This window comes from Podarcis cretensis, assembly GCF_951804945.1.
Source record: "Podarcis cretensis genome assembly, chromosome: 4".
Lineage (NCBI taxonomy): Eukaryota > Metazoa > Chordata > Lepidosauria > Squamata > Lacertidae > Podarcis > Podarcis cretensis.
This window is the reverse complement of record NC_137173.1, coordinates 60870454-60896658: the sequence shown is the minus strand read 5'-3', so window position 1 is coordinate 60896658 and position 26205 is coordinate 60870454. Positions and strand designations below refer to the sequence as shown.

The window sequence follows — 26205 nt, the reverse complement described above, 5'->3', positions numbered from 1 at the left end:
GTGTCATTTGTAGGTGTGGTATGCCATTGTGGGGATGAATGCTGCCAAATTTCAAAAGGATATCTGCACTAGTTTTCCTGCAACTGCAGGCCTTAACAGTTCTGAGGTAGTTAAAATCCCCTCTATTGTTTTGTGAGTTTCACCTGTTGGGTAGAGCATGGAGCGATGCTGCAGGTTCAATCCCTGTATGGGACAGTTGCATATTCCTGCATTGCAGGGGATTGAATTATATGTTCCTCGGGATCCTTTCCAACTCTACAATTCTATGATTTTCAAGCAGTGCCAATAGCAGAACTGAATCCCTCCCTCAAAGAACTGTGGTTGGCCAACCCTGCTAAAATCATTCCCTCTGAATAGAAGCCAGATTGTCGATTTCAAAACTACTGCTGGATTAGACTAATGGTCCATCTAGTCCAGTATTTATTTATTGTTTAATGTATTTATGTTTGGTCTTTTAGGGTGAACCCACACGACAACTAATAAACTAGCTGATATTCTTTTTCTCGACAGCAGCATCTGCTGAAACATTCTAATATTGATTCCCAAGAATGTGATATTTGTTTTGATATCCTGTCCAGGAACATACATAAAATCCTGATTAGCATAGTTAAGTCAGTTTTATTTGTTGTATTAGTAGGGCCATAGCCACTGCATAGCACATCTCCTAAACAAGCATACCTCTTAAACCTACAGGTATCTGTAAACCTATATAGCTATAGCTATAGCCATGCTGCAGGATTTGGAATCTAACGCAGAAGCTAGTAACTTCAGACAAACCCTGGAAATCTAAATTGTCATGAACAAACATTTCTAGCCCTCATGGTTGTAAAGAAAGCCTGTATATTATACCTGCAAGAGAATCTTCAGAGTTGGTGATTCTCTCAAAAGTACCAGAAGATATTTGCGAACATGATCCTGGAACATAGCATGGATGCTGCAAAGTTTCTCCGGTGCTGTAAATTATCTCATTACAATCTATAAATTTGATTAAAATGTAACATTACACATTTTACAATACTTTCTGCAATTAATGAGTACAAAAGCAGTCATATTCCTCCTCCTCCTCAAAATACTAGTTTGGGGTGGCAGCTATGCAGCAACAGGATTGGTAGGATTAACTGGTGTTGGCTGAGAGTGGAGCAGTGGGAATGAAGAAGGAAGTGGTGGTCCAGGAATCTGAGAGGAGAGCCCTTTCCAACACTAGAGGTCGCTCATATTGCTGCTTCTCTTGATGCAAAATTTATCCAAATTGTAAAAAGTGAAGAGGTGACTTGCAAAACAGTCAGCTCCCTTCACCCCACATCAATTTCTCAGCAGCATCAGGAAAGTCCCGACTGGAGGCAGGGAAGGAAGGGTGTAGGGGGGGGAGCACATATAAACAGCTGGCTGGGGTATGTGTGTGGATGGATGGATGGATGGATGGATGGATGGATGGAAAGGAAGGGGATATGAGAGAGAGAGGGGGGGGAGGGAGAGATTGTGGAGAGTTACCTCACTTTGTATGTGGAGAACCAGTTTCCATTTACCGCTACTGATTTGCATCTTCTGCAAATTTATTCATTCTTGGTTTACTCATTGATCCTCCTCTCTCTCTCTTTCTCTCTCCTCCTGCTTATTATCTGTTTTTCTTCATTTGAATAACACTGGGCATTTTAAGTTTTCACTGCTACTCTTTCCCACCCACAGAAAGTATCAGCTTGTACAGGACATACAATTGAAATGCTGTTTGGTAGCCAAAGAAAATTAGAAGCCCTTTTTAAGGATATTCTCACTACAATGTGTTAACTATGATAAGCATTTGAGCTATCCTTTAAAGTTTCTAAGTAGATAAAACCTTCTCTGCTCACCACTTCTCAGGGTAATTTGTTGGTTGGTAAGGTGGCATGCCAGGTAGGGATACACAGTAAGGAGGCAATTCTCTGCTGTTGCAGACACCTGAAGCGGAAATCTAGAAATACAACAGGAGGTATTTTCAATTAACACATTCAGTTTCTTTGGTACCAGGGCCCCAAACTGAAGACTGCACACATTGTAATGCAAGCATGAGAAACCCATGACCCTTCAGTAGTTGTTAGACTACAGCTCCCATCATCCCTGACCAAGGGCCACCCCGGCTGGGGGTGATGGGTGCTGGAGTCCAACAATATATTGATGGCCTTTTTCAATGAATACATTCATATGTCTGCACATAAACACTTTCATTCATTTTAGTAGAAGGGAAAGGAATAAACACACCAAGCAAAAGACAAACACAGCAAAGCAAATTCTGCCTAAAATGGGAAGCCTGTCATAATACCTCCAGAGGAAATGTATGTATGTAGCTTGAGGAAAGCTGAGCTATGAAACTCCTTGTCACAAGGAAAATCCTTGTACAAACAATTTAGAAATTTTGTAAAACAGATTAGATATTAGTAAAAAAAATGATGTAATTGCTAGCTGATTATGCCAAGCTCTGCCTCAATCTTGTGACTAGTGGCTTTCAGTAATTTTCAGCCCTGGGGATAGAAAGCACGTTTAATGTGCTTAAAGACAGACAAGTCCCCAAACGACAGCATCACCTGCTTGTTAAGCTTTTCAGGAATTTATGCATTCATAATCAGGTTTGTTATTTTGCTACACCTTTAAGACCATGGGTTGGGAAAACATCTCTAGAGAGCATTTATGGCATAATTGCTGGTTGTTTTAGTCTTCTGGTCCCTGACATTATTTCATGGGATGGGTTTTTAATGTTTTCTAGAAATGTTTATCCATTTTGTTAGGCATCTGGGGAAGCTAAAATTCTGTGGGGTAGAAATATAAATTTCATAGTGTAACTGTGCATCATGAATATACAAAAGCTTATTTTAAAACAATACTAATTGAGCAACACTCCAAAAACAGGGCATAACTATTAACTCATTCCTGGTCTTCAGGTTTCACTTTATTTACCCAGGCTTTTGTTAATTTATTTATTATATTTATATCCCACCTCTTCTCCAAGGAGTTCAAGGTGGCATGCACACTTCTTTTCCCTCTAAATGTTATCCTCACAACAACCCTGCCAGGTAGGTTAGTCTGAGAGACTGTGACAGGCCCAAGGTCACCCAGTGAGCTTCTTGGCTGAGTGGAGATTTGATTCCTGATCTCCCACGTCCTAGTTGAACACTCTCACCACTTGATGTCGGAATGCTTAATGTTCAGCAACAATATCTGAATCAGTGTTTACTGAATTATTATTACTTCTTTTTAGCATGCTTTTATTGTTTGTGTTATAATCTTAATGTGTGTGTTGCACATAGCCTTGACCTCCTTTGAAGGAAGCACAATTTATAAATATATTAATATAAATAAATAAAACTGGGAAACGCCCAAGAAATTACAATGGTGAGAAGGAGTAGCAATCAGCTACATGCTTGCGCACCTCCCTCTATTGCTGTTTCTTTTCTAACTTCACTACCAGCCCACAGACCCACCTTCCAGGGCTATTCTTCTAGAAAAAGAGGTGCCAGAACTCGCCATAAGCACCTTCCTTTTTCTCTTAGAATGGCAATGGCAGCCACCTGAGAGCTGCCAGAACTCACCTGAGAGGTTCTGGACCCCACCTCAGAACTGAGTTCTGGTGAGTTCCCCCTGGAAAAAAAGCCCTGCCACTTCTGTCTTTCATGGCAAGGAGAAGGAGAAAGTGTAGCTGGAGGCTCCAAAAGACCAAGATAAAAAGCAGTCGATATAAAGAGTTTTTGTGCTGAGCATGCCCCATTCCTTGCAACTCTCTTCTTGTTTTTTGTCTCCCCTCTCCCCCTAGTCCTGGCACCTGGTGTAACTCTCCTGAACCTATTTCTATACCAGAATGAACTTCAGCTATGCTGCCACACCTCCTATTAAAAAGACTACACAGTGTCCTTTTCCTCTTCAGTCCCACTTCTGCAGGTGAGTGGGAAAGAGGAAACCACTAGTGAAAAGGTGGGGAGCTATCCCCTCTTCACTCAGGTGGATGGATTATTTGGCCACTTCATTGGCTCAACAAAGTTAGGTTTTTTTTCCTTCAGGCCACCAAAATCCTGGAACCAGCACTGGGTCACTCGTTCTTTGGATTTCTCTTTATGTAGTAAAGAAACCATTTCAAACAGTAGCATTTCAAATGAGATTTGCCCTCAAGACATAATCTGACTACATCCTTCTCCATTTTTTATACACTGCCCCTCAGCTAAGTAACATCTTTTAAGAATTTTCCCAAGTTATCTCGACACATAGAAGTACCTAAATGTGACTACCTGTTCTTTTCTCCATCAACAAAGAAGACATTCTTCAAAAAGGAAATTGGCTTTGAAGAACAGAAACTGACATGGCAGGTAAATCCAATATTGTTTCCTTCTGATGTTACTTGAATTACATTGCCATTTGGAAAATCCACTGTTAAAGGATTAATCTGATGAACATCCTCTCCAGAGTCCAATTCTGAAATTTCAACTTGCAAGACTGTTGAACTAATAATAAAAAAAGAAGAAGAAGCAAGATATGTAGTCCCAAAGGATCAACATAACAAAGTTGAAGAATATATTTTCACAGTTGTTTTCAGAGAAGTACTTTAAGGAAAAAAATACATTTTATAATTAGCTGTCAGATGAGAATCCTTTGAGTAAAGTAACAGCTGATTTGTATTAAACAAGCACTTCTTACTTGGGAGTTCATAAACAAAAGGTGAAGGACTTCAGGTTATATTAAATCTTATTCATAATTTTCAAAGTTTATACTGTTACATTATCCAGCTTCTTGAAGAGTAAAATTTAGAGTAACACCAAGCTGATTTTGCATATTGCTTTGTTGAGTCCGTTTGCAAAGCCACTTCAGCTAGGAACACCATTTAGTGTTTGTACAAAGAACAATTTTCAGCCAAGTCAAGGGCTTGAACACTCAGTAGCACTTCCTTCTTCAAGTGGAAAGGCACAACCCCAAGCTATATCACAGCGATGTCCAACAGGTTGATCACAATCAACAGGTTGATCCCTGAATCATCGTGGTCAATCGCGGGCTCCCTTTAAATTGTCGGCAGCACTTAGAATTGTGGTGGAAGTTTCCGCCCCCGCCACCCTCGTTCTGTCCGTGAAATGGGCGATCGTTTGTGATACTAAGCTTATCTTTATTACTTTGCCTGGTTGTTATTGTCACGGGCTTATTAAAGCGTTTTATGACCCCTCCCTTACTTCAAAAAAGCTCAACAACTTTCTGTTCTGCCTGCAGTATATCACAAGCTGATACCCTGTTCAAGTTCTAAAAGAGGTTTATCATGTGATGTGACGAGTTATTTAACAAACAAACATCCAAAGCCCTCCAGGGCATGTATGAATAGTTCCTTAGATCCAATTCATTCTAAATAATAAAGGAATGCGTAGATCAAAAACCTATAAAATCACCAACTTATATATTTTGGTGAACACAATCCTACAATTAACACAATCCTACAAGGCTAGTTGAACCTCCACAGCACCAAAAAAAAAACACCCCCAAACCCCCAAAATTTTGACAGCTGGAGCTTAAGTAACATCATAGGCTAGGTAGTAAATGGTATATAACTAAATTGCAAACAGGCTTAGATGAGATGATGTCTGGTCCTGAACCAGCACACAACGGGAGCTGATCCTCCATCAAACCAGGGTCTTATATGTTGACATCCTTAAGTCCAACTTGTTTGCTACAGTGGTTCGAATTATCGTTTTATACATGAGCAACTACTCTGCAGTCTTGTGCTTCATTACAGCAGTGGTGGGGAACCTTCAGCCCACAGGCCTAGTTAAGCACATGGGGCCTCAAAGGTTGGCCCACCTTTTGGGTGCATACTTACTGTATCTTCTCCATGTTTGGCATCATAAGCCATCAGGCACTGGAAAGTTGAAAAACAATTCAAGCCACAGTTCAAAAAAACCAAAAAGACTCAAGAAAGCACTCTCTGTAGGCATGGCTTGAATTGGCACTTTTTCAATTAGGTACCTTTTTTTCTGATGTCATGCAAAGTGAAAAGGCGGCACCAAATTCAAAAAGCTCTGCTTCAAGCTATGGCTACAACAGAAGAATTTTCATTTGCAATTGTGACTTGAAATTTCTGTCACCTGGTGTCATCATATTACCTGCCCACCTGTCCAAGTGGCCTGCAGAGGATTTTCACTTCTGCATCTGGCCATCTGCTCTGATCCAATGCCATACCCCATCTCACAACAAATTACTGACACATAACAAGGCATAATTAATTAACCCAAGATCCCTAATACATATTATTGTAAGAATTAGGAAAAGCGATGTAGGTAAGCCTGTCTCACAGATAAACTATCCTGCAACTTCACAATTTGTTGCAACTGTTTTCCTCCTATTCATTTATCAGCAGCACAAGACATTATTTTGAAAAAAGAAGGTATAAATTAATCTCATTTTTAAAAAAAAAAAAATGCCGCTTCCTCTCACATGTATAAACTCACCCTTTAAATTAATGAGAGTTTTACAGAAGAACTCCAATAGGGGAAAGCAGTTTATACTTGATTGCAACTTAAACTGTAATTTAGGTAAATTGTAATTTACCTTAAATAATCCTGAGGAATTATACAGACATCTACTCCTGTTTCCACATTGAGAGGAACTGGAGTCAGTATCACGAGCTGAGGCTCAAAGTTGATCTTGGATGATGTCATGGATCCAGATAAAGTGACTATTCGGTAAACAGACACATCTTCATTCAGAAGAACTGGCACTTGAGCTGTATAGGCCCCAGCCCAATCTGGGGGGGGGGATGTAATGGTTATTCATATTAACATAAATTAAGTGTGCTTTTTAAGCAGCAGATTAGACTAGATTCTTGCTAAGCATGCTAAGCTGTAGAAATCTGTAGCATTTCTGTTGGATTCAACTTTATATACTACATTTTCTATGTAATGGAAAACAGGGGTCCAAGAAGGATTCAGTAAGGATATAGCATTAAAGCAATGAAAATTAACCATAAAATCACATTTTAAATGCTTGCTGAAATTTTTAAAAAGCAGTCACCAAACACATGAGGGTCATCAAGGAGGGGCGCGCCTGATCTCAGCTAAGAGGTCCAAAGAACTGGACCTAGAATGCTGAACACACAGCATGTGGTAGATATGAATAATGCATGGGAGTCATGGGAACCAGTAACAGGGACTCCCTCAAAGATCTCAGTGATCGGACAGGGGTATCATGCACCTAAGTTGTTATGAGTTAAGAACATTGATTGATTATTGGAGGCCAGTGCAAGTTTTTAAGCAGTGGAGGTATGTGCTGGAGGTAACTACTGTATATTTTGCTCTATAAGACTCACTTTTTCCCTCCTAAAAAGTAAGGGGGAGATGTGTGTGTGTGTTATGGAGTGAATGCTGGCTGCGCAGCTATCCCAGAAGCCAGAACAGCAAGAGGGATTGCTGCTGTTCTGGCTTCTGAGATTCAGAATATTTTTTTTCTTGTTTTCCTCCTCCAAAAATTAGGTGCGTCTTGTGGACTGGTGCATCTTATAGAGCGAAAAATACATTAACTAGTCTGGCTGCAGCATTTTATACCAGCTGGAGGTTTTCGTAAAGGGGCCCAGCCTTTATGAAGGGCAATGACTCACTTCAAAGATCTTTACCATTTACTTCATTCTTGCCAAGTTTAAAAGATAACATACTCTGTTTGACAACTTTTGATACAACATAAGTAGTGAGCAAGTTCACAATTAATATCTCCATAGGTTCCTCACTGATACTGCAGCATATCCCTTAATGGCAAGTATCACTTATATTTGACACAGGCTTGTACTACTCTTCATCTAGTCAAGCAAAAACTGCTGCCCAGCAGCTAGGTATGAGAGCCTTAGAGACGGTATCTTTTTCACCTTTAATTGACATATTACTATCATCAAAATGTATGAATAAGTAGGCAGGACAGGGAAATGTGGAGTAATTATTTTTGCGGACTTACTGAATGGCTGATTTAGCAGTTAACTTGCTTGTACCAATCTTGATAAAACTACAGCTCCCTGCACCTACACCTACACCTCTTTTTTCAAATACACACTTTGTGATGTGCCTATCACTAGCCCTTTTCATTACTGAACTTTCCAACATAAAACAACAGAAAATGTTCTAAGTAAGCAAGGAAAGTGCTAAGACCCTATTTCTCTTTGTAGTGTCTCTATCAAACATTCTATAGATGCACAGCAAGCAAAGTTTTCGACAGGCTGGCTTTGAAAAGAGAGAGGTGAGTTCACAGCTGTACTAGTAGGAAGTTGAATTTAACTTTATCCATGACACAGGCCTAGTCTCGGGAGACTTGTAAGCCCTTGACTATGTCAAATATGTTATACAATAAAGCAGCAATGTCTGAGGCTGCAGCAAAGCAACCTTGACTGCCTTCTTAGTATTTCCCAGACCGAAATCCAGTTCCTGCATGGTGGAATGTGGAGCTCAACAACTATCAGCTGATTCATTCTGGCTTGCATATTTGTTTCAAGATAGAAACTGATGTTTCTACAAACACATTGCAAGTACACTTTTCATAAGACGACAAATAGGAGCAATTAGAATTCTTCTGAGCATCAGCAAATTAAATTTTGTTCAGAATCAAGTCAACCTCCCTAGCTTATGCTTGTTTATGCATACAGAATTTACAGCTTGTGTTCTTCCAGTACCAATCAACTACTTTGCAAACATTCAGTGAAAATTGTGTTTGCTTTAAAACAGAATAGGAAATATAAATGGTGGTGCTGCTTTTCAGAGTCTTCAAAACCCTTTCAAAGGAGGAAGCTTAAACATACAGCATTAATTTTAAACACAGAAAGAGAGAGCAAACCGAATCAGGTTTGGGGGGATACTTACATGGACAGAAGCATATGGTAACAACTGTAGATTGGCCTGGATAGAGAACTCCAGTATACAAACTAAATTTGAAGATGCCTGAATCTACTGCTTTGCCAGCAGCATCAAGATCAAATCTCCAAGTAATCTGTTTCTTTGAGACATTTTTCAGGTGTAGCTTCTGTAGAAAGATGTGGAGGAATAGAGCTGGATCATTACTTTCATTACTGTAGCAAGATATACTTATCTGTTTTTAATTACCATTCAGGAGACTGGAGTCCACAACGTCGTGTACCACCACTCAGATTTCAAGCTTATGTTCCCAAAACCTCAGTAGCAGTCCAAATGATAGCATAGTCATGCAGTCGTCCTCCTGATACCAGTGTTGCTATAGCAGTTGCTATTCCTGCTGGCAGACCTGCACATTCAACTTTGCTGCCAATCTGTGCCACCCTAGACCTGTTCAGGAAAGCTGCAGTAAAATCAGTGTTGGGAGGGCAGCCCCACAGCTCCACACCCCACCATGCTACAGGAAAACTTCAGGAGCAATACTTAAATATATCATGCAAAAATAGTGACATCAGGATGTCATCCAGGTATGGATGGAAACAAAACCCTTGAGCCTGGAAATATGTTATTAGGGCAACAGACAAGTCCATGAAAACTCCTGGAGCTGCGGCGAGTTGTAAACAAAGTATTTGATATTAGAAGTGGAACTAGTGGTAACAAACTGGAAAAACCATATGTGGCCATCCTTCCTTGAATGTGGAGGTAGGCCCTAGAAATGTCATCCATTTGGTTGATGCCTGATTTGATAGACTTAAGTCTTGTTGTGGAATGGCAAAATGAGTAAGGATATCAATGTGATCACTCCACAATGCCCTCTCTGCTCTGGTGAAGCTCAGAATGTTCCTTGGTACTCTGCGCTACGAAACAGGCTGAACAACGGTTGGTGCACAGGTAGATCCAGTCTCATAGTGAAAATAACCAAACACAGATTGGAGCACATAATGGTACTTGCCATGTAGTGTGGATAAGAGCTAATAAACTATAACTTAATTCACATAAGACAGAGGTACTGTGGATAGACAGCTCTTCAGTCCAGGGACTTGGAAGATAGCCTGTTTTGGATGGGGTAAAAGTCCCCCCCCCCCAATACAGTAGGTGCATAGCTTGGATGTACTCCTTGACTTTGGTTGTCATTGCAGATCCAGGTGACGTTGGTGGCAAGGAGTGCCTATTTCCAGGTACAACTGGCTGACCAGTGCAGCTGTTATTGAATCAGGATAGCCTGACATCAGTAACCCATGCTCTGGTGACCTCACTTTTGGATTATTGTATAATTACAATAACTCCTACACAGGGCTGTCTTGAAAACGGTTTGGAAGGTGCAGTTAGTGTAGAATATGGGCTTATTCACACTTCCGTTTGTCCCATGGGTCCACCAGGTATTTCCTTTGTCCTGCCTCTTTCCCTGAGAAACCTCACTGTTTACTGCTGAATCAGAACCAAGGTCAATTCAGTTTTCTGTGTGTTGGTGTTTGCTCTGATTCAGCAGCAAGCAGCAGGCTTTCCTGGGGAAAGTGGTGGAACAAAAGAAAAACTATGTCTAGAAATCACAGAACAAACAAAAGTGTGGATGAGCCCAATGGCTATCAGGTTATTTAACTGGAGGAGAAACATGGGGTCATGTAACAGCAGTCCTAAAAGCTCTTCACTAGCTTGTCTGTGTGCTACCAGGCTCAATTCCATGTGTTACTGGCATTTTACAAAGCCCTGAATGGCCCAGAGTCCAAATAATCTGCAGAAGCACCTCCTCCAATACCAGCCAACTTGATCCTTAAAATCATCAGGAAAGGGATTGTCTGCTTGCTGTCCCCACTAGAATTTCGAGTGAGAAGATGTGTAGAAAGACCTCTATGGTAGCATCAACTCTGGAATGATCTCCACTTAGAGATGCATCTGTTTCCCTCATGGTTGAGTTTCAGACCCAAACTGAAAATATTTTTATTTACCAAGGCTTTTGTCGTTTAACAAACAGAAAGCACATTTCTCATGAACAATAAATGTACCTCCGTTTAATGATTCACTACAGAACAAGAGTAAAGCAGAACTGGAAGATCCACTCATCGCTGTAACATACCTACCTTTATGTTACTGCTGTCACTTATAACACCCAACTTCAAACTTCTCCTACAATACTGAAATATGATTTCTAAAGGAGAAACTTGCAGTGGTGGCTGTAATACTGTAGAAAGAAAAAAATACACATAGTTATTTTTAAGCTCTGGACAAATGCTTCTGCAAGTATAATTTGTTTAAAACCTATAATCACTTAGACGTTCCTGACACTAACTTACTTTCACTGTTTGATTGAGACGTTGGCTCAAATGTCACAAATCTGACCCTCCACAAGAATATGCCACAGGTTCTCACAGTCCGGACTCTCTTCTTCACTTCCTCCTCCCAACTCAAACATAGTTTGCCCATTTAAAGAAGCACAAAACAAAGAGTACTGTGGCAACTTTGCTACAGTATTGTTGAGTAGTTTGAAGGCTAATACCATTATTCCAGTATAAATTATAATAGAGCACAGTCCGTTTCCACAAGTGTAATCCTGCAGCATGCCATGATGGAGAGGAGGAGGGGCACTTCAAGAATGGCATGGTTCAGTCACATCAGTTGGGCCAATCTAGTGCTCCTGTTGGCATGTTTGTGCCATGCCAACTTCACCGTCATGCTCCTCCCACTCTCTGGTATGCTGCCATCTGCTGCTGGCCATATGCAGGGGTGGTGTGCCCTGTTCACCACCTGATGTAAAACAAGAACGTGCTGCCACACCACTCCACTGCCACAGCCTCCCTTCCCTGGGTTGCAAGGCTTCTGGTGAGATCTTGCGAGGACTTTTGCACTCCGTGAGATCTTGCAAGACTTCAGCAAGATCTCATCGGAAACCGGTGCTGCTGCTGGTGTCACTTCTCTGCCAATGGCAGCAGAGCAGGCAGAGTGCCCACAGTGGCCTTCTATTGCCCAAGACAGCTGCCTCACCCTGCCTCACAGGTGGGCTGGCTCTGGTTATATGAGAGTGAAGTCAAAGAGAAACGACACGTTGAAAGAACAAACAGTGACAATTACGGGAAAGCAAAGTACAGTAATGACAGTGACAAATTAACCAAGTAATGTTGCTGTTAACACAAACATCCTGCCATTAGTTAGCTAATTGAAACATGTAATTTAACAAAAATGTATAATCTCAATCAAAAGTGGCAAAATTGGATTGCTTGCTGAGTTCTAATTCCTTTTTTCAAGGATGGCCATTTTTATGGTCAGTTGCAGGGTGTTGGTAGGTTGAAGTGTTCCCCCCTCCAAGTTTCTGGGTACTGTCAGTTCTGAATCAGATTGTGTTAATCAGATTGTGTTAACCTGACATTCAGAAGACATCTTAAGGCAGCCCTGTTCAGGGAAGTTTTTAATCTCTGATATTTTAGTGTATTTTTGGTTTTTATGGAAGCCGCCCAGAGTGGCTGGGGAAACCCAGCCAGATGGGCGGGGTACAAATAATAAATTATTATTATTATTATTATTATTATTATTATTATTATTATTATTATTATTATTTTATTGTTTCGCCTAGAGATTGACCTGTTTGTCCTACATAGAATGCAAATGGGCATTTCTGACAGATTATGATCCCACTCATACTAGAAGATGAGCAACTAAACTTGAATTAGTCACTGCCATTTTTTTATGATCTGTTCTTTTTGAATATCATTTCACTGTGCCCTCACTCTCCTACATACTGTCCCACCAAAACTTGTCAGTTTTGGACTATACAATGGATCTGATGGAGTTGAGAGTGGTCTACAAAAGCTTATGTCGTAATAAATTTGCAAGCCACAAGACATCTGAATCTTCATAATTTGAAGAATTTGCAAACAGTGACTTGGAAGCAGGCTTAATTGTAGTTTGCTGATCTAGATGTCATAGCAAATTATGGTTAGAGAAAATCATTAAGTATTGGAGGAAATCTGGTAGGATTATGTGAGTCTACGGCATGATTATGTGAGTCTACGGCATGATTCCAGCCTTGAAACTATGGTATGCAGGACTAGGTTACAAGGTCTGAACTGAACCTACGTATAACAAGCATTAAAAATTTAAATTTGCATCCAAAATAACAAGAAAAAAATAACATTAAAGCACACAATAATTAATAAAAGGGATGTCTTTTCGTATGCCTATCACGACGAAGTCAGTATCTCCTTCTTTTCAAATGAATTTAAAGCAAACAATACAGTATTCTTCAAAGACAATGGGAAGTGCTTTAGAGTTGCTGCTAATTAAGTCGAACTGAATTGAAGTAGCATTTAAATCCATCTATTTTAATCATAGTCAAAAAGTAATTTTCACTAATGATGGAGAGTTCAAGTCATACTATTTTTTCTGAAACCACTGAATGTCATAAACCCATTATTAGCCACTCTATTATTGTAATGGCACTTACATTTTACATAAAAGTGTATTGATTATGCTTGCTGCTCAAATTTAAGTATAGATAAAGAAATAATAGAAACAGAAAGAAATAATAGCATTACTTTTTATTTCATACAGTAATTGCTACATTGAAATAAAGAAATAAAAGTACTATATACAGCCTAGAATTTGATAAAATACTTTTAAGGCTGTGGTGCTATGCACACTTTGAAATGACTTTCTTCTGAGTTAGTGTACCACATCTGCATTGTAATCGTTATTAAAGCTAGCTATTACAATGAAAAAGGAAAGCTCGGTGGAAGAGGGGACCAACTGCTACAAGAGCCTATCAGGCATGTCTTATAACTGATTCACCTTTACATCATATTACGGTATCTTGCACCCAATTCCTAAAAATCTGCAACACTTACAGCATTGTATTTGGTGGCATTATAGTCGTACCTTGGTTCTCAAACACCAAAAACCTGGAAGTAAGTGTTCTGGTTTTCGAACGTTTTTCCGAAGCCGAACATCCGATGTGGCTGTCAGCTATTGTTTCTGGGGCACCTGCACCAATCAGAAGCTGCACCTTGGTTTTTGAACATTTCAGAAGTCAAATGGACTTCTGGAACAGATTAAGTTTGGCTCTTTTGTTTTTGCTATTTATTTTGCGTTTTTGTTTTTGAGGTTTTTTTGGTTAATTTGTTTTTGTGACTCTGTGAAACCCAGTTCAGCTACTGATTGATTGTGTGACTGCGGAAATGGATAGAAGTCCCCCATCCAAACAATGACTATCATCAGTGCAGGTAAGGAAAAAATAATAATTTTAATTTTTATCATCTATAATACTGTCTTATTTATTTTATAGTACAGTATATTGATTATTGCTTTCATTTGATGGATCAATGGTCTTGTTACTAAAATACATGTTAAATTGCAGTTTTAGGGGTTGTTTTTAAAAGTCTGGAGTGGATTAGTACTTTTTGCATTACTTTCTATGGGAAAGCGTGCCTTGGTTTTGGAACGCTTTGGTTTTGGAATGAAATTCAGGAACGGATTAAGTTTGAGAACCAAGGTACCACTGCACTGGCATAGCACATTGTGCTATAAAGCTTATACCTGACTAAAGAGCTTCAGGGATTTTTCTGATTGGTCCAAACAACTACAGCACAATCCTATGCACACATGCTCAGGAATAAGCTCCATTACTTTCATTTGGGCTTACTCCCTGGTAGGGATGCAGAACACAGAGAAGTGGGGTCAATCAGTGCTTGATTACTGAATGTAACACACACTGTGTAACGCTTGTGTAACTTTTGGTAGCCAGTTACATGTAAAACTGCCAGTCTGGGTGCAGCCTTGGAGGGAAATGCTTCTTTATAACATGTCTCCTTCCCTATACCCAGTGTTGCACTCAAAACTAAAGAGAGCCAAAGTGAAATGTAAGTTACTTAGTCACTTTTTTCCACACTGACCAATTTCCTGTGGTTAATAAAAGTTGATACTGTTTGAAACAAGAAAAACTGCTGGGAGAGGCTGCAGAGTTAGCAAGTATAGAATGATGTGTACATAAGGGGGGAAATCAAGATGCAAAGTTTATTATATTTTAAATGCATCTAAGATTACTAGCATCATTTCCTTGCCACTGAAAATTACATCAGTCCCTATTTTTATGTGCATGATAATTGCTTGTTGAATGTTTGAGTGGACTGAGTGATGTGGTCGGTGCAAGGAGAGCGGACCTGTTGAGTGTATGGATGTATGTTTATATTAGTTTTGTGTAATGTGTATGTAAATTATTTTGGTAATTGTATGATTATATGTAAGAGCTTTTTGCATTATTTATGAGATTTTTCTAGATATATACTGTAATTATGTTGCATTTTGATTTTTTGTATAGAGTTTGCTTCCATGGTTTTTGTTTATTTTACTTATGTACATTTATTTATGCACTCAGATATATTGCTGTTTAATTATGTTACTTAATATGTGTAACATTATTGTCATCATCAGGACAATGTTGACAGGACAGACACCCAAGTTATCACTTGACTGCAATAACTGCTGTGTCAAGGCACAGATCTAGCTCCTCTGTTCTGTCAGCTGGTTTCCCCACTTCTATCAAGAAAAAGCTCAAGGGTGCAGGTGGGAGGCAAGAGAGCTATATTGCACACATATTTATGTTGTTTCTAAGATTTACCTACCAGTTCCCTGAACTTTGCACACTTTAGTAGGTATAGTCAACAATTGAGGCCGTGGGACAATGATATGCTTTGCTGAACCAGAAAGACTTGTTTTTTTGGTGTTCAGTGAAGGTTCATCCTCATCAGCGTTAATGTTTATTGGAAGACTGAAGTCATATGCTGCCACCTAGAGGGAAAAATTCATCACTTTCTCACTGATAACAAAAAGGAATACAGAACACACACACATACTGTGTGTGGGAATGCCTGAATTGTACAATGATTTTGCCTATGGACTGGAGCACTTGACATACCCAAAACACATTTAATAAAAGCTACTTCAAGCCTTTACCATGAGATATTTTACACTCTTCACTGAACAGCGCTAATCCCAGATCATTGGTTATAGAGCAATTTAATATTTTTACCTACCTTCCTTTTAAAATCCACAAATTATGCTTACTTGCAAATCAGTACATCATGCACAGAAACCATCAGTTTTTTGGCTGACTTACAGATGTGTAAATCTTTAAAGACCAAACAATCACATGACATTAAAAAAAAAATCTTGCCTGACTAATTCCAGGACCTTGATTACAAATATTATTATTGGCAGTAAGGGATACCCAATTAGGCTATTTACCTAGGAAGACTGGTTTTCCAAAGGTAAATACCTGGACTCTCAGGCAACAGAAGCAGGGAATCGGTGAACCATTTCTACCAAGCACAGTGGGAAAACTGATAACAGCTTCCTCAGAGCAGCAAAGAAACAGAAATAAGAAGTGCCATGAAAAACCCCTTACTATCCCTCCCCCTTTATGTACAGTCATACCTTGGATCCCAAACACATTAGTACTCAGACGTTCTGGCTCCCGAATGATGCAAACCCAAAAGTGATTGTTCCGGTTTGTGAACTGTTTTTGGAAGTCGAACGTCCAACGGGGCTTCCAAACATTTTGGATTCCAGATTCCGTTCAAATTCCAAGGTACAACGACAAGGTACATGCTTCACTGCTATACAGGCTATACAGACTGCTATGTAGTAATTTAGTGACTAAGATGACTTCAGCAGGGGTTTTTTAAGTATTACATTGAGTTAACCCTTTTTCACATGATAAAAAATTGGTTGCTTATTATTATCTCATATACTTACTTCTTTTGGTGTGAAACTCAGTGAACAGTCCAAAGCTGAATTTTCTTCTATTATTGCAGTATAGAAACGGGGAGTTTCTGGTGTCACAGCTATCAGAAAACAGAGCGTGTTTTATATGTTGTTACCATTTGTACTGATTAGCTTTATAGAACTATGCTATTATTATTATTAGAATTATTATTATTAGAATTTATATACCACCCTATACCCGCAGGTCTCAGGGCAGATCAAGAAAAAGGGGGAAAGGAATGAGTTAGGGACGTGGTTCCAGTCATTTCCAGAATTGCTGGTTTTACCTTTTTGCAAGAAAAAAAGAATTGGATTTCACCTCAAGATCGCTGTTCACTGAAGAATTTACCCATAAACTGAACTAACATAGTTCTCCTGATTTACTGTCACATGCACAGTAGTAAACAATGTTCCCAAATTCCAGCCACTTAGGATGAATGAAAAAACTGTGGACAAAAATATTCCACAATAGCTACTGACTTTAGTTACACAACCACGATTTTAACTGTTGCTAATTTGCTGCGTTTCGTTAACAGAGGCTCAGCTTTTCTTTGTCTCCATTCCTCCCAGGGAGTTCGGCTTTTCACACACGTTCGTCAGCCGTTTTACTCCTCCACAAATACAAGACCCTCCTTGCTTTGTTAATGTCTCATTCACTCACACTCTGCCTACATCACTTTGCTGCCATTCAGCCTCTCCCCTGAGCTCCCTTCAATTCCCCCCACCAACACTGCCAATTATCTCTCTCTGCAACCCACACAGCATCCCCCACACCATCTTCTCCCAGTTTTTCGCTCCGGTTTCTCCATACCCCCCGCCCCCAGAATCCAACCTCAGGTGCAATTCTCTACCAGCCCCTCATAACTTCTCTTCGTCCCATAGATTTTGCCCCCCAATCCCGGTTTTTAAAAGAGCGAGTGAGCAGTCCTCGATTCTACTCCCACAGGCACCCTTCCTCCCCAACCACCCCTTTTTTCCTGCGCTCCCCACAGTCCACTTCCCAAAGGTTGCCATCTTTTCCTTGGCGCCTGCTCTGCACCCTTTTAACAGCACGAAATCCAGCAGGGTGCCATTCTCCCTATTCCTTCGATTGCTGGATTTCTGCTTACACCTCTTGCCAACGGGGAGGGAAAGAAGGAGTGGCAACCCTGAAGTTGCCTTGGATCCTTCACCCCCCCACAACCCCTCACTAGACACACAGCTCTCTTCTCCAGATCACCTGCTTTAAAATCTCTGTTCCTCTCCACGCCAACCTGCTCTGCCTCATATTTTGGTGTCAACCCACCTGCAAAAACCCCTCACGTCCAAGCTTGTAAAGAGGCAAGCAAGACACATCACCACCATCGCCTGTGCGCTGCTCTTTAGGGTGAGCAAGTCTCTCACTTCCTGGCTCCTCCAGACGTCCCACCCCCCTTAAAGTGATTGAAGGCTCTTTCTTTCTTTCTTTCTTTCTTTCTTTCTTTCTTTCTTCTCTCTCTCTCTCTCTCTTTTTTCCCCTCCCCTCTCTCTCGGGCACCGCGCCCTCCTCCTGACCCTGCCGCACTTCCTCAGCGAGGAGAACCACAGAATTGTAGTCAGACGGGACCCCCCAAAGGTCCTTTAGTCCAACCCCCCTGTGATGCAGCAATCTCCACTGAAGCATCCACGGTAGAAGTCCCCTCTCGGCCTCTTCTGTGTCCCGCCACGCGTCCATCCACCGGCCGCTCCACGGCTCCTCCCGCAGGGCCAGAAATGCTCCGAGGGCACAGCCATCCCTCTCCTACCCTTTTCCCACCCGCCCCGTAGTAAGCAAACTGGGGCTGGGTCGCGCACTGCCCCCAGGGTCGGTCCGCCTGCAACCCCTTTCCCACCCACCCGCGCTTCAATTCCCTCTGAGCCGCAGCAGGACTCCGGAGCTGCTGGACGAGGAGCTCGGCACAAGTGGATGGAAGTCCCGGGGAGCAGCTCTGTCGCCTCCGCTCCCCTCTCTCCTACTGCCGGAGTGGAGCCGCGGCCCCGGAGCCCCAGGCGCTCCCAGCCCCACCCTCCGGCGCTCATTGGTCCAAGGAGGCCCCCATGGGCGGAGACTGGCGAGCTGGTATTAAAAATCACATGGGCAGCGCTCAAAAGAGAGGCAGTAGCGAGAGAAAAAAGCAAGAATAAAAGGTGAAGGCTGGTGGCCGGCGGCGGCTACATGGGCCACATGACGAGGTCTTGTGTTTGACACCCGTGTTTTAGAGAGTGCTAAAGCCTCTCACAGAACACAGGGGGCATTATTCAAAACTATTTTGTAAATAGCTACAATTGCTACAGTATTTGTATGTATTTACAATCATCTTCTTCAACTATCACAATTCTATCTCAGCCATCAACAGCAGAACAAGCATATTCCCTGTGGTGTATAAACAGCAGTGATGCTTATAGGCAAAGACAGAAGTAAACAACCTTAAGTGATCTTGACTGAATCTAAAATGCTTCAAAGTCCACTGAAAATATCAAAAACATGAACAACAGCATATGACTTTCTGTAACAGCAGTGGTCTTTCTGAAAGCTATTAATGGTTAGCTATGTCAGCCATGGTTTCTGGCTAACATAATTTAACAGGCAAAAATGAGGGTGGCTTGATACAAGGGCAGTTGACTCATCTCCGACATAGCAAAAACAATCCAAGTAAATTTTGCCACATTGTGAATTGATGGTATAATAATTTCGTGAAGTTTCCATATCATAAGTATCCTGGTTCCATTATGTCGTGGGGCATGTGCTGACTCCCAGTTTAGAAAAGTACTGAAGGGGAGATCAAACCAAACAATTCACCATATTGTCCTGGCTCTCACCAGATGAAGAACTCAAATTCAGAATATGATTTCTGCAAGAACCCAAAGGTCAAAGGCACAGAAGGTACATGGAATGCCTAGGCAAGCTTGCACTCCCATTGTAAAGGAGTGGGGCAGGCATGTTAAGTGTAGCAAACAGGGTGCAACTTTGGACTGGGCAAGCAAATGGGGAACTCCTCCTAGTAGGATGAGCCAGAGCCACAGTGTCCTGGGTAACAGAGGTGGAGATAGTGCTGGCTCGGAGCCAGGTGACATCTGGTACCTCTTCCATAGCAGAAACTAGCAGAAGTGGAGGATTCAGTGGTGCAGGAGGCAGATCCAGGACTTTGGGCGGGATGGGTGAGGATTGCTCAGTGATAGCATGCTGGGTCCCTCCCTAGGATCCAGCTTCCATATCCTCCACAGACAACTCTCACGGGGCCCAAATGGAGCCCATTCCAGCCTGCTAAGTTCCTTCCAAGACTCCATCAGCCTCCCTTTAGCTCTTCCCATCCCTTAATTTCATCCAGCAAGCCTGAGGTGTCTCCATGCGACTCATGGCATCAATAAAATGGTTTGACTTCCATAACATAAAGTCAACTTTATGGGTGGACCCAGCATTAAGCACTGGTAAAGGAGTTGGTAGAAGCGCCCCTTGCACACACGCCACCCATATTGCTGCCTCCCTCCTATTCTGAAGCCCTCTTTCTACGCACACTGGGGTGAAATATGTTACTGTACCTTTAAGGTGAATAGACTTAAGAGGAAGAGGAGGAGGAGGAGGAGGAGAAGAAGAAGAAGAAGAAGAAGAAGAAGAAGAGGAGGAGGAGGAGGAGGAGGAGGAGGAGGAAGAGGAGGAGGAGGAGGAGGAGGAGGAGTTTGGATTTGATATCCCGCCTTTCACTCCCTTTAAGTAGTCTCAAAGCAGCTAACAATCTCCTTTCCCTTCCTCCCCACAACAAACACTCTGTGAGGTGAGTGGGGCTGAGAGACTTCAAAGAAGTGTGACTGGCCCAAGGTCACCCAGCAGCTGCATGTGGAGGAGCGGGGAAGCGAACCCGGTTCCCCCGATTATGAGACTACTGCTCTTAACCACTACACCACAAGAGCAAACCTGTCAGTTCACTTGTTCAATTAGAGAAGGTTCAGTTCAGTTTGTGGATTCTGTACATATATGGGGGCTTGCTTTTTAATAAAATGTCTGTCCTAAATTGTTATACTGAATCTGGAACTTCATATTGAAGACAACACAGAGTACTAGGGAAAGAAATACATTGTGTGAAACTACTATGGAATATCTGAGAGCTCTGCATCCTTTTTCTCTCTCTCATAAGGCAGCTGAGGAAAGGAAGAGGGAGACATATGATTATAAGTGAGGGATAGAGAGAGGAAAATAGTGGTTTTAAACAACCACACAGGTTTGAGTAAAGCCAGCAGGGATGAATAGGCACTGCAGTTTTAAACAACATCAGATTGTTGAGCAGAGCAAACAGAGGCTGACAGTGAGAGGAAAATTGTAGTTTTAAACAATAGCAGAGGTCTGAGTAGAGCAAGCAGAGACAGAAAAAAGGGAGAAGACACTGAAGAAAAAAGTGGCAGTTTAAAACAATGTTTCAGTACAGCAAGAAGGGAGTTGGGAACAGCTCTTCTGTGTTAGCTTCCATCTCTGCTATTTCTCGCTGTTAAAAAGAAAAAACAACCACCCTCCCTTCCCAATCTATTGAGACCTCTCCCACCACTTTCCTCTCTCAGAGTCCTCTTCTAGCTAAGGCCACTGATGCTGTGCAACCTGCTTTCTTTTATGCTCCTCTGCCCCACCAAGATTTCATGCAAAGCCAGGACTCTGATACAGCACTACAAACCCTTCAGTGACAGGCTGAATGATACTCCAGTAGATTCAGGACTGGATAAGAATCCCTAACAATTCCTAGGGGAATGCGCACCCATCTCTTAAACCTGTCCATTGTGCTTTAACACACCACTGCATTTTCTCCCATGTATTGCACAAATCTAATGACTGCAGCTAGAATTTGTTAGGCATATTTTTTACAACTTACTCATTGGAAAATCCTGAATTCTTTTCCTGGTGCTCAGAAGTTCATGGGCAGGGCTACTGGCCTGGATTCTCATGTGAAAAGCTTTAAGAAGAACTTTACTAACTCACTGGATTTATGTTTATATATATTTCTATACAAACCAGAGCCTAGGGCTTGCCGATCAGAAGATTGGTGGTTTGAATCCCCGTGGCGGGGTGAGCTCCCGTTGCTCAACCCCTGCTCCTGCCAACCTAGCAGTTCGAAAGCACATAAAGGACAAGTAGATAAATAGGTAAATAGGTACCGCTCCGACGGGAAGGTAAACGGCGTTTCCGTGCGCTGCTTGGTTCGCTGGATGTGGATTAGTCATGCTGGCCACATAACCCAGAAGCTGTACGCCAGCTCCCTCAGCCAGTAAAGCGAGATGAGCACCGCAACCCCAGAGTCATCTGCGACTGGACCTAATGGTCAGGGGTCCCTTTACCTTTTTATACAGTAATACCTCTGGTTACATACCGTCCTCCTTGCGAACGCTTCAGGTAATGAGCTCCGCTAACCCGGAAGTAGGTGCTCCTGGAAGCAAACTTTGCCCCAGGATGTGAGCGGAAGTTGCTCACCAGAGGTGTGCACATGCAGCAGGAAGCCCCATTAGCAAAAGCGCACCTCAGGTTAAGAATGGTTTCAGCTTAAGAACAGACCTCTGGAATGAATTAAGTTGATAACCTTAGGTACCACTGTAGAGCATTAGAGAAGCGTTTTTCCCTTTTTTTATTCATGCAGCAACTACACAATATTTCCTTGCTTTAAAAGGGAGATTTTTAGTGTGCTTAAGCCTTTTCTTCTTTTGCCCAGACAACTTTTCCCAACTTATTATAGTTCTAAAACAAACAAATAAATACCTGTCTGCAAAGAAAAACGTAGCTCAAAGTCTTCATGTTTGGATAAATCCACAGTCACCTTGGCCCTTGTTTTTCCTTTGTTCTCAATAAGGAATGGAATTTCTTGGGTAGAGCCAACATAAACCCCAGGAAAGCAAAATGAGTCCTTTAAAAAGAAGAAATAACAAGCACTAGAAAGACCTAGGATGAAGGTAAGGGGCTAAATCTGCTAAAAGCCATATTGAAGAAGCAACATCAAGCTGAGTAGCCCAGTGTTTAATACAGAATGCATGACAGTAGTTTATTATTCCATTCATTGCCTCACATTCCCAGCAGTTTTAAACAAAGTGGCAATATCAGCATCAAGATGTATACATGGACCATTTAAGCTATTTAAGCCAATGTTACTGCTAAAATACGTTCTGCTTTATTTAAAATAGCTTTATGTCATCAAAAGGGAATCTTGGGAAACAGCCTTACTTAACTGGTTTACAAACTAAGGTAGCTGTCCCTTATATTTTCATAATGTAGCAAGCTCACTGACACCAAGCGGGTCTGAGTTAGCACCTAGATGGCAGACCACCTGAGAATGCTGTATCAAGTTTCGCTGTGGAACAAAGGCTGGACAGAAATGAAACATTTAGTTTAGTTTACTTAAATTAATTTTGTCTTGTCAGAGTAAAAACTAGATTACACAGCCTCTGGACCTATGCCATGGCACTTTGCCCCCAAGGAAGAGCCTAGTCCTTGGAGGGATGAGCACTCATGTCGAGGATAAGCCTCCAGGAGGTGGGAGGGGAGGAGGGGGTTGGCTTTGTTAAGCGCTGGGGAACGTTTTGGGAGAGAGGAGAAGCCTCCAAATTATTCTCTGATTTAAATTTTGATCTGAATTGTAGAAGAATTTGGGGGCTTAAAAGGTTTCCATCGCCTTTGGAGAAGGTTTTCACCACCAAAGTTTGGAAAAGTTTGCCAGCATCTGTAGATATTTTTGTAAGCAGTACAATGTTTTAGCATAAACACACAGCTAAACTATTCTTTGTTTTCAGCTTCCAAATACCTACATAAAAGCATAATCCAGCCTATGTTAAACACATTTAAGCCCATGCTTAAATCGCCCCATAAAATGAGGACAGAAAAAAGTGCCTTTTTCATTGATGGTGCCCTAGTTTACTGATTAGTTTACCTACTTAGTTTACCTAGTTTACTGCGGACAAACGCCGGCTCTCTTGGCCTATGGAGCAAGATGAGCGAGCAACCCCACAGTCATCCGCGACTGGACCTAATGGTCAGGGGTACCTTTACCTTTTTAGTTTACTTGTACAAAACAGATACACAAAATCCAATTCTATGTATCTAATACATATAAAGTAAGTTCAGTGAAGAATGTCACATATTTACCATACTGATATATATGTCAGGAACATCTACAGATCCACCAATCCTAAGTTCCAAATATTTTGCATGCCGGACAGCTATCTAATTAATAGGAAAAAAGATAAGACAGTAACATATTTTGCCAGTATATCACCCTTGCAAAGCAATCTTTCTAATATGGAACGTCCATGCTCAATTGTACTAAGACAAAGCATTTCAAAAACTGTTTTCTAAAATGCAACTGACAATATTGTGATGTAGTTCAGGTGTACAAACAATTGCAAGCTAAGATATCAAATAGTGAAGCCATTGCTGAAGCTAAATTTGTCAGAATGGGTTTTTTATGTTTACAAATTGATGTTACAAATTGATGTTTACAAATTGAGAATATGGAAGACAGCATAGTGGGAAAGAGTGAAGTATGTATTTGGTCTGGAATAAGCAAACAAATCACTAGGACTTGGCCATAACATCTAGTTATGCAAAGGCCATTATCCCAACAAACAGTGCTGTCAGGGCTAAGCTTGTCTTTACAACTGGAGTTCAGGAGCAACTCTAAAAACCTATTTAGCCCAACCCCAATCTCATTACATTCTGGTTTTGAGTTAGAAAAGCATGGTAATTTTAAAAGCCATCCCCTTAGAGAACAGTGCAAATACAAGACTCCTGTTCCCTTTAACCATGATTAAAATATGAGGAGAGGGCAGTGGAACCATATGCTCTTACATTGCATCGCCTCTCCCTAGTGTAGGAAGCCTGCCTGGAACAACTGAGCTCAGGTGATGCCTCCTCTCCCTCCCTAGAGGATTAGACTGCTTGATTCAAGTCAAGTCATGGAACATCACATAATTCCTATCTCTGGGGTCTCATTGTCCGAGAAGGATTTCACTAGCTGGGGTCTCCCAGCATGGTTTCCTGATATCCCCCATTTTAATTTTCAGTTCAGTTCCTACTTTGCCACCTTTCATCAGTCACCCTCTGGACTGGTTGCCTTTTGAGACCTTCTCCCACTCAACTTTCTAATCTTCAGTCAACCCATGCTTTTCCTGATCCTATTTTGAGATTGTTATTTTTCAAGGCAAACCATCCCTTTAATCATCCTCACAGAAGCTGAGGATTCTATTATTGGTCGTTTTATATCATCGGCAGATATAATCTGGATTACTATTTCATTGCATCACAGAAGCTTAGCCAATCAATGCAATCTTAGGCTTCACAGGCATTATCCAAAAAAAAGTACTTGCATATCCAAATATGAGTATTTTTTAAAAGCCAAGCAAATGTTTTTAAATAGTTATTCAATATGTTAATACCTCCACTCTGCTATCGAATTTCATTAATGCATTTGGTCTGAAATAGATGTTGATTTCAGTGTGGCCTCCAATAGGTACTACACCCTGAAAGGGAGATATAATCATTCCAGGAAGAGGATTGGCATCAATGACCTGCCAAGAAAAACATGAATCTTAAAATTTAGGTTTCTTGGCAGATATATTTTCACACCTATTTCCAGCCTCCCTGATAAAAATTTCAAAGCAGATTACCGAAAATAAAATATACTAACAATAAATATATCTCACATCCAAAACACAGAAGAATTAAAATAGGCACAAACCAAATGATTCAGTTAAACAAGAGGAACAATGATAAAATGACTTCTGGAATAAAAGGGTTCTGAATGCCTATCTCATACAATGTGGGAGAGTGGCCTAAAATACCATTTGTGAGCACTCCAGCACTGTAGCTTTGGGGTATGAAGGCAAGAACACACAACAATATGCACAATGCTGGGTACGCCTCACCTGAAAGTATGCATGGTTATGTCCTACATTTTGGAGAATGGCTGTCTTGCAGGTAGTCAAATGCAGAGGAGCATGATTAAAGGTGATCCTTTGTTCCTTAAACTGAACACTGGTGGTGCCAAGCTAATATCGAGAAAGAAAACCAAATAATAATAATAATGCATTACCATCAGTGCACTTGTTCCAGCACACATTCAGATTCCCATTACTTCATAGAAGCTAGAATGCAAGCATGAATAAAAATAGACAATAGTTTTTAAGGAAAAGGATGTTAGATTTTTTTAAAAAATCAAGGAAAAAATCCACTGTTTCTCTCATTGAGAATGGTACCTTGGCATACCTGCAGTACGGTTTTATTTTAACATTCCGTAGTTAATTCTGCTGCAGTACAGATTTCATTTTACTTATTTAAAGTTGTCATTTTGAACCAGAGTTAGGAAGCTGCCTTACACCAAGTCAAAGCATTAGCTCCATCTAGCTCAGAATTGTCAATGCTGACAGGCAGGACTGCTCAAAGTTTCAGGGAGGGAGGAGTCTTTCCCAGCCCATCTGGAGACATCAGAGTTCTCACCTGGGACCTCCCACTTGCAAAGTATGGGGTGTACCACTGAGCTACAGCCCTTCTCCAGAATCATAAGGAGTCACAGGCCACATGGAAAAAGTACTAGCCATATAGTAAAAGATTACA

General features: G+C 41.2%; 1 protein-coding gene across 1 annotated transcript in view; it reads right to left on the bottom strand.

The window, feature by feature from the left end:
• The window catches only part of CFAP47 (cilia and flagella associated protein 47), a 198149-nt gene that overhangs the window by 148132 nt on the left and 23812 nt on the right, over positions 1-26205 (bottom strand). Inside the window, exons 17-28 of the mRNA XM_079972197.1 lie at positions 25518-25640; positions 25029-25160; positions 23740-23817; positions 22363-22507; positions 16623-16711; positions 15491-15656; positions 10961-11061; positions 8835-8994; positions 6547-6742; positions 4251-4463; positions 1848-1948; positions 850-975 (exon numbers count right to left, since the gene is read on the bottom strand). Of these exons, the coding sequence (XP_079828323.1) occupies positions 850-975; positions 1848-1948; positions 4251-4463; positions 6547-6742; positions 8835-8994; positions 10961-11061; positions 15491-15656; positions 16623-16711; positions 22363-22507; positions 23740-23817; positions 25029-25160; positions 25518-25640 (1630 nt within the window). The remainder of the gene's footprint in view (positions 1-849; positions 976-1847; positions 1949-4250; positions 4464-6546; positions 6743-8834; positions 8995-10960; positions 11062-15490; positions 15657-16622; positions 16712-22362; positions 22508-23739; positions 23818-25028; positions 25161-25517; positions 25641-26205) is intronic.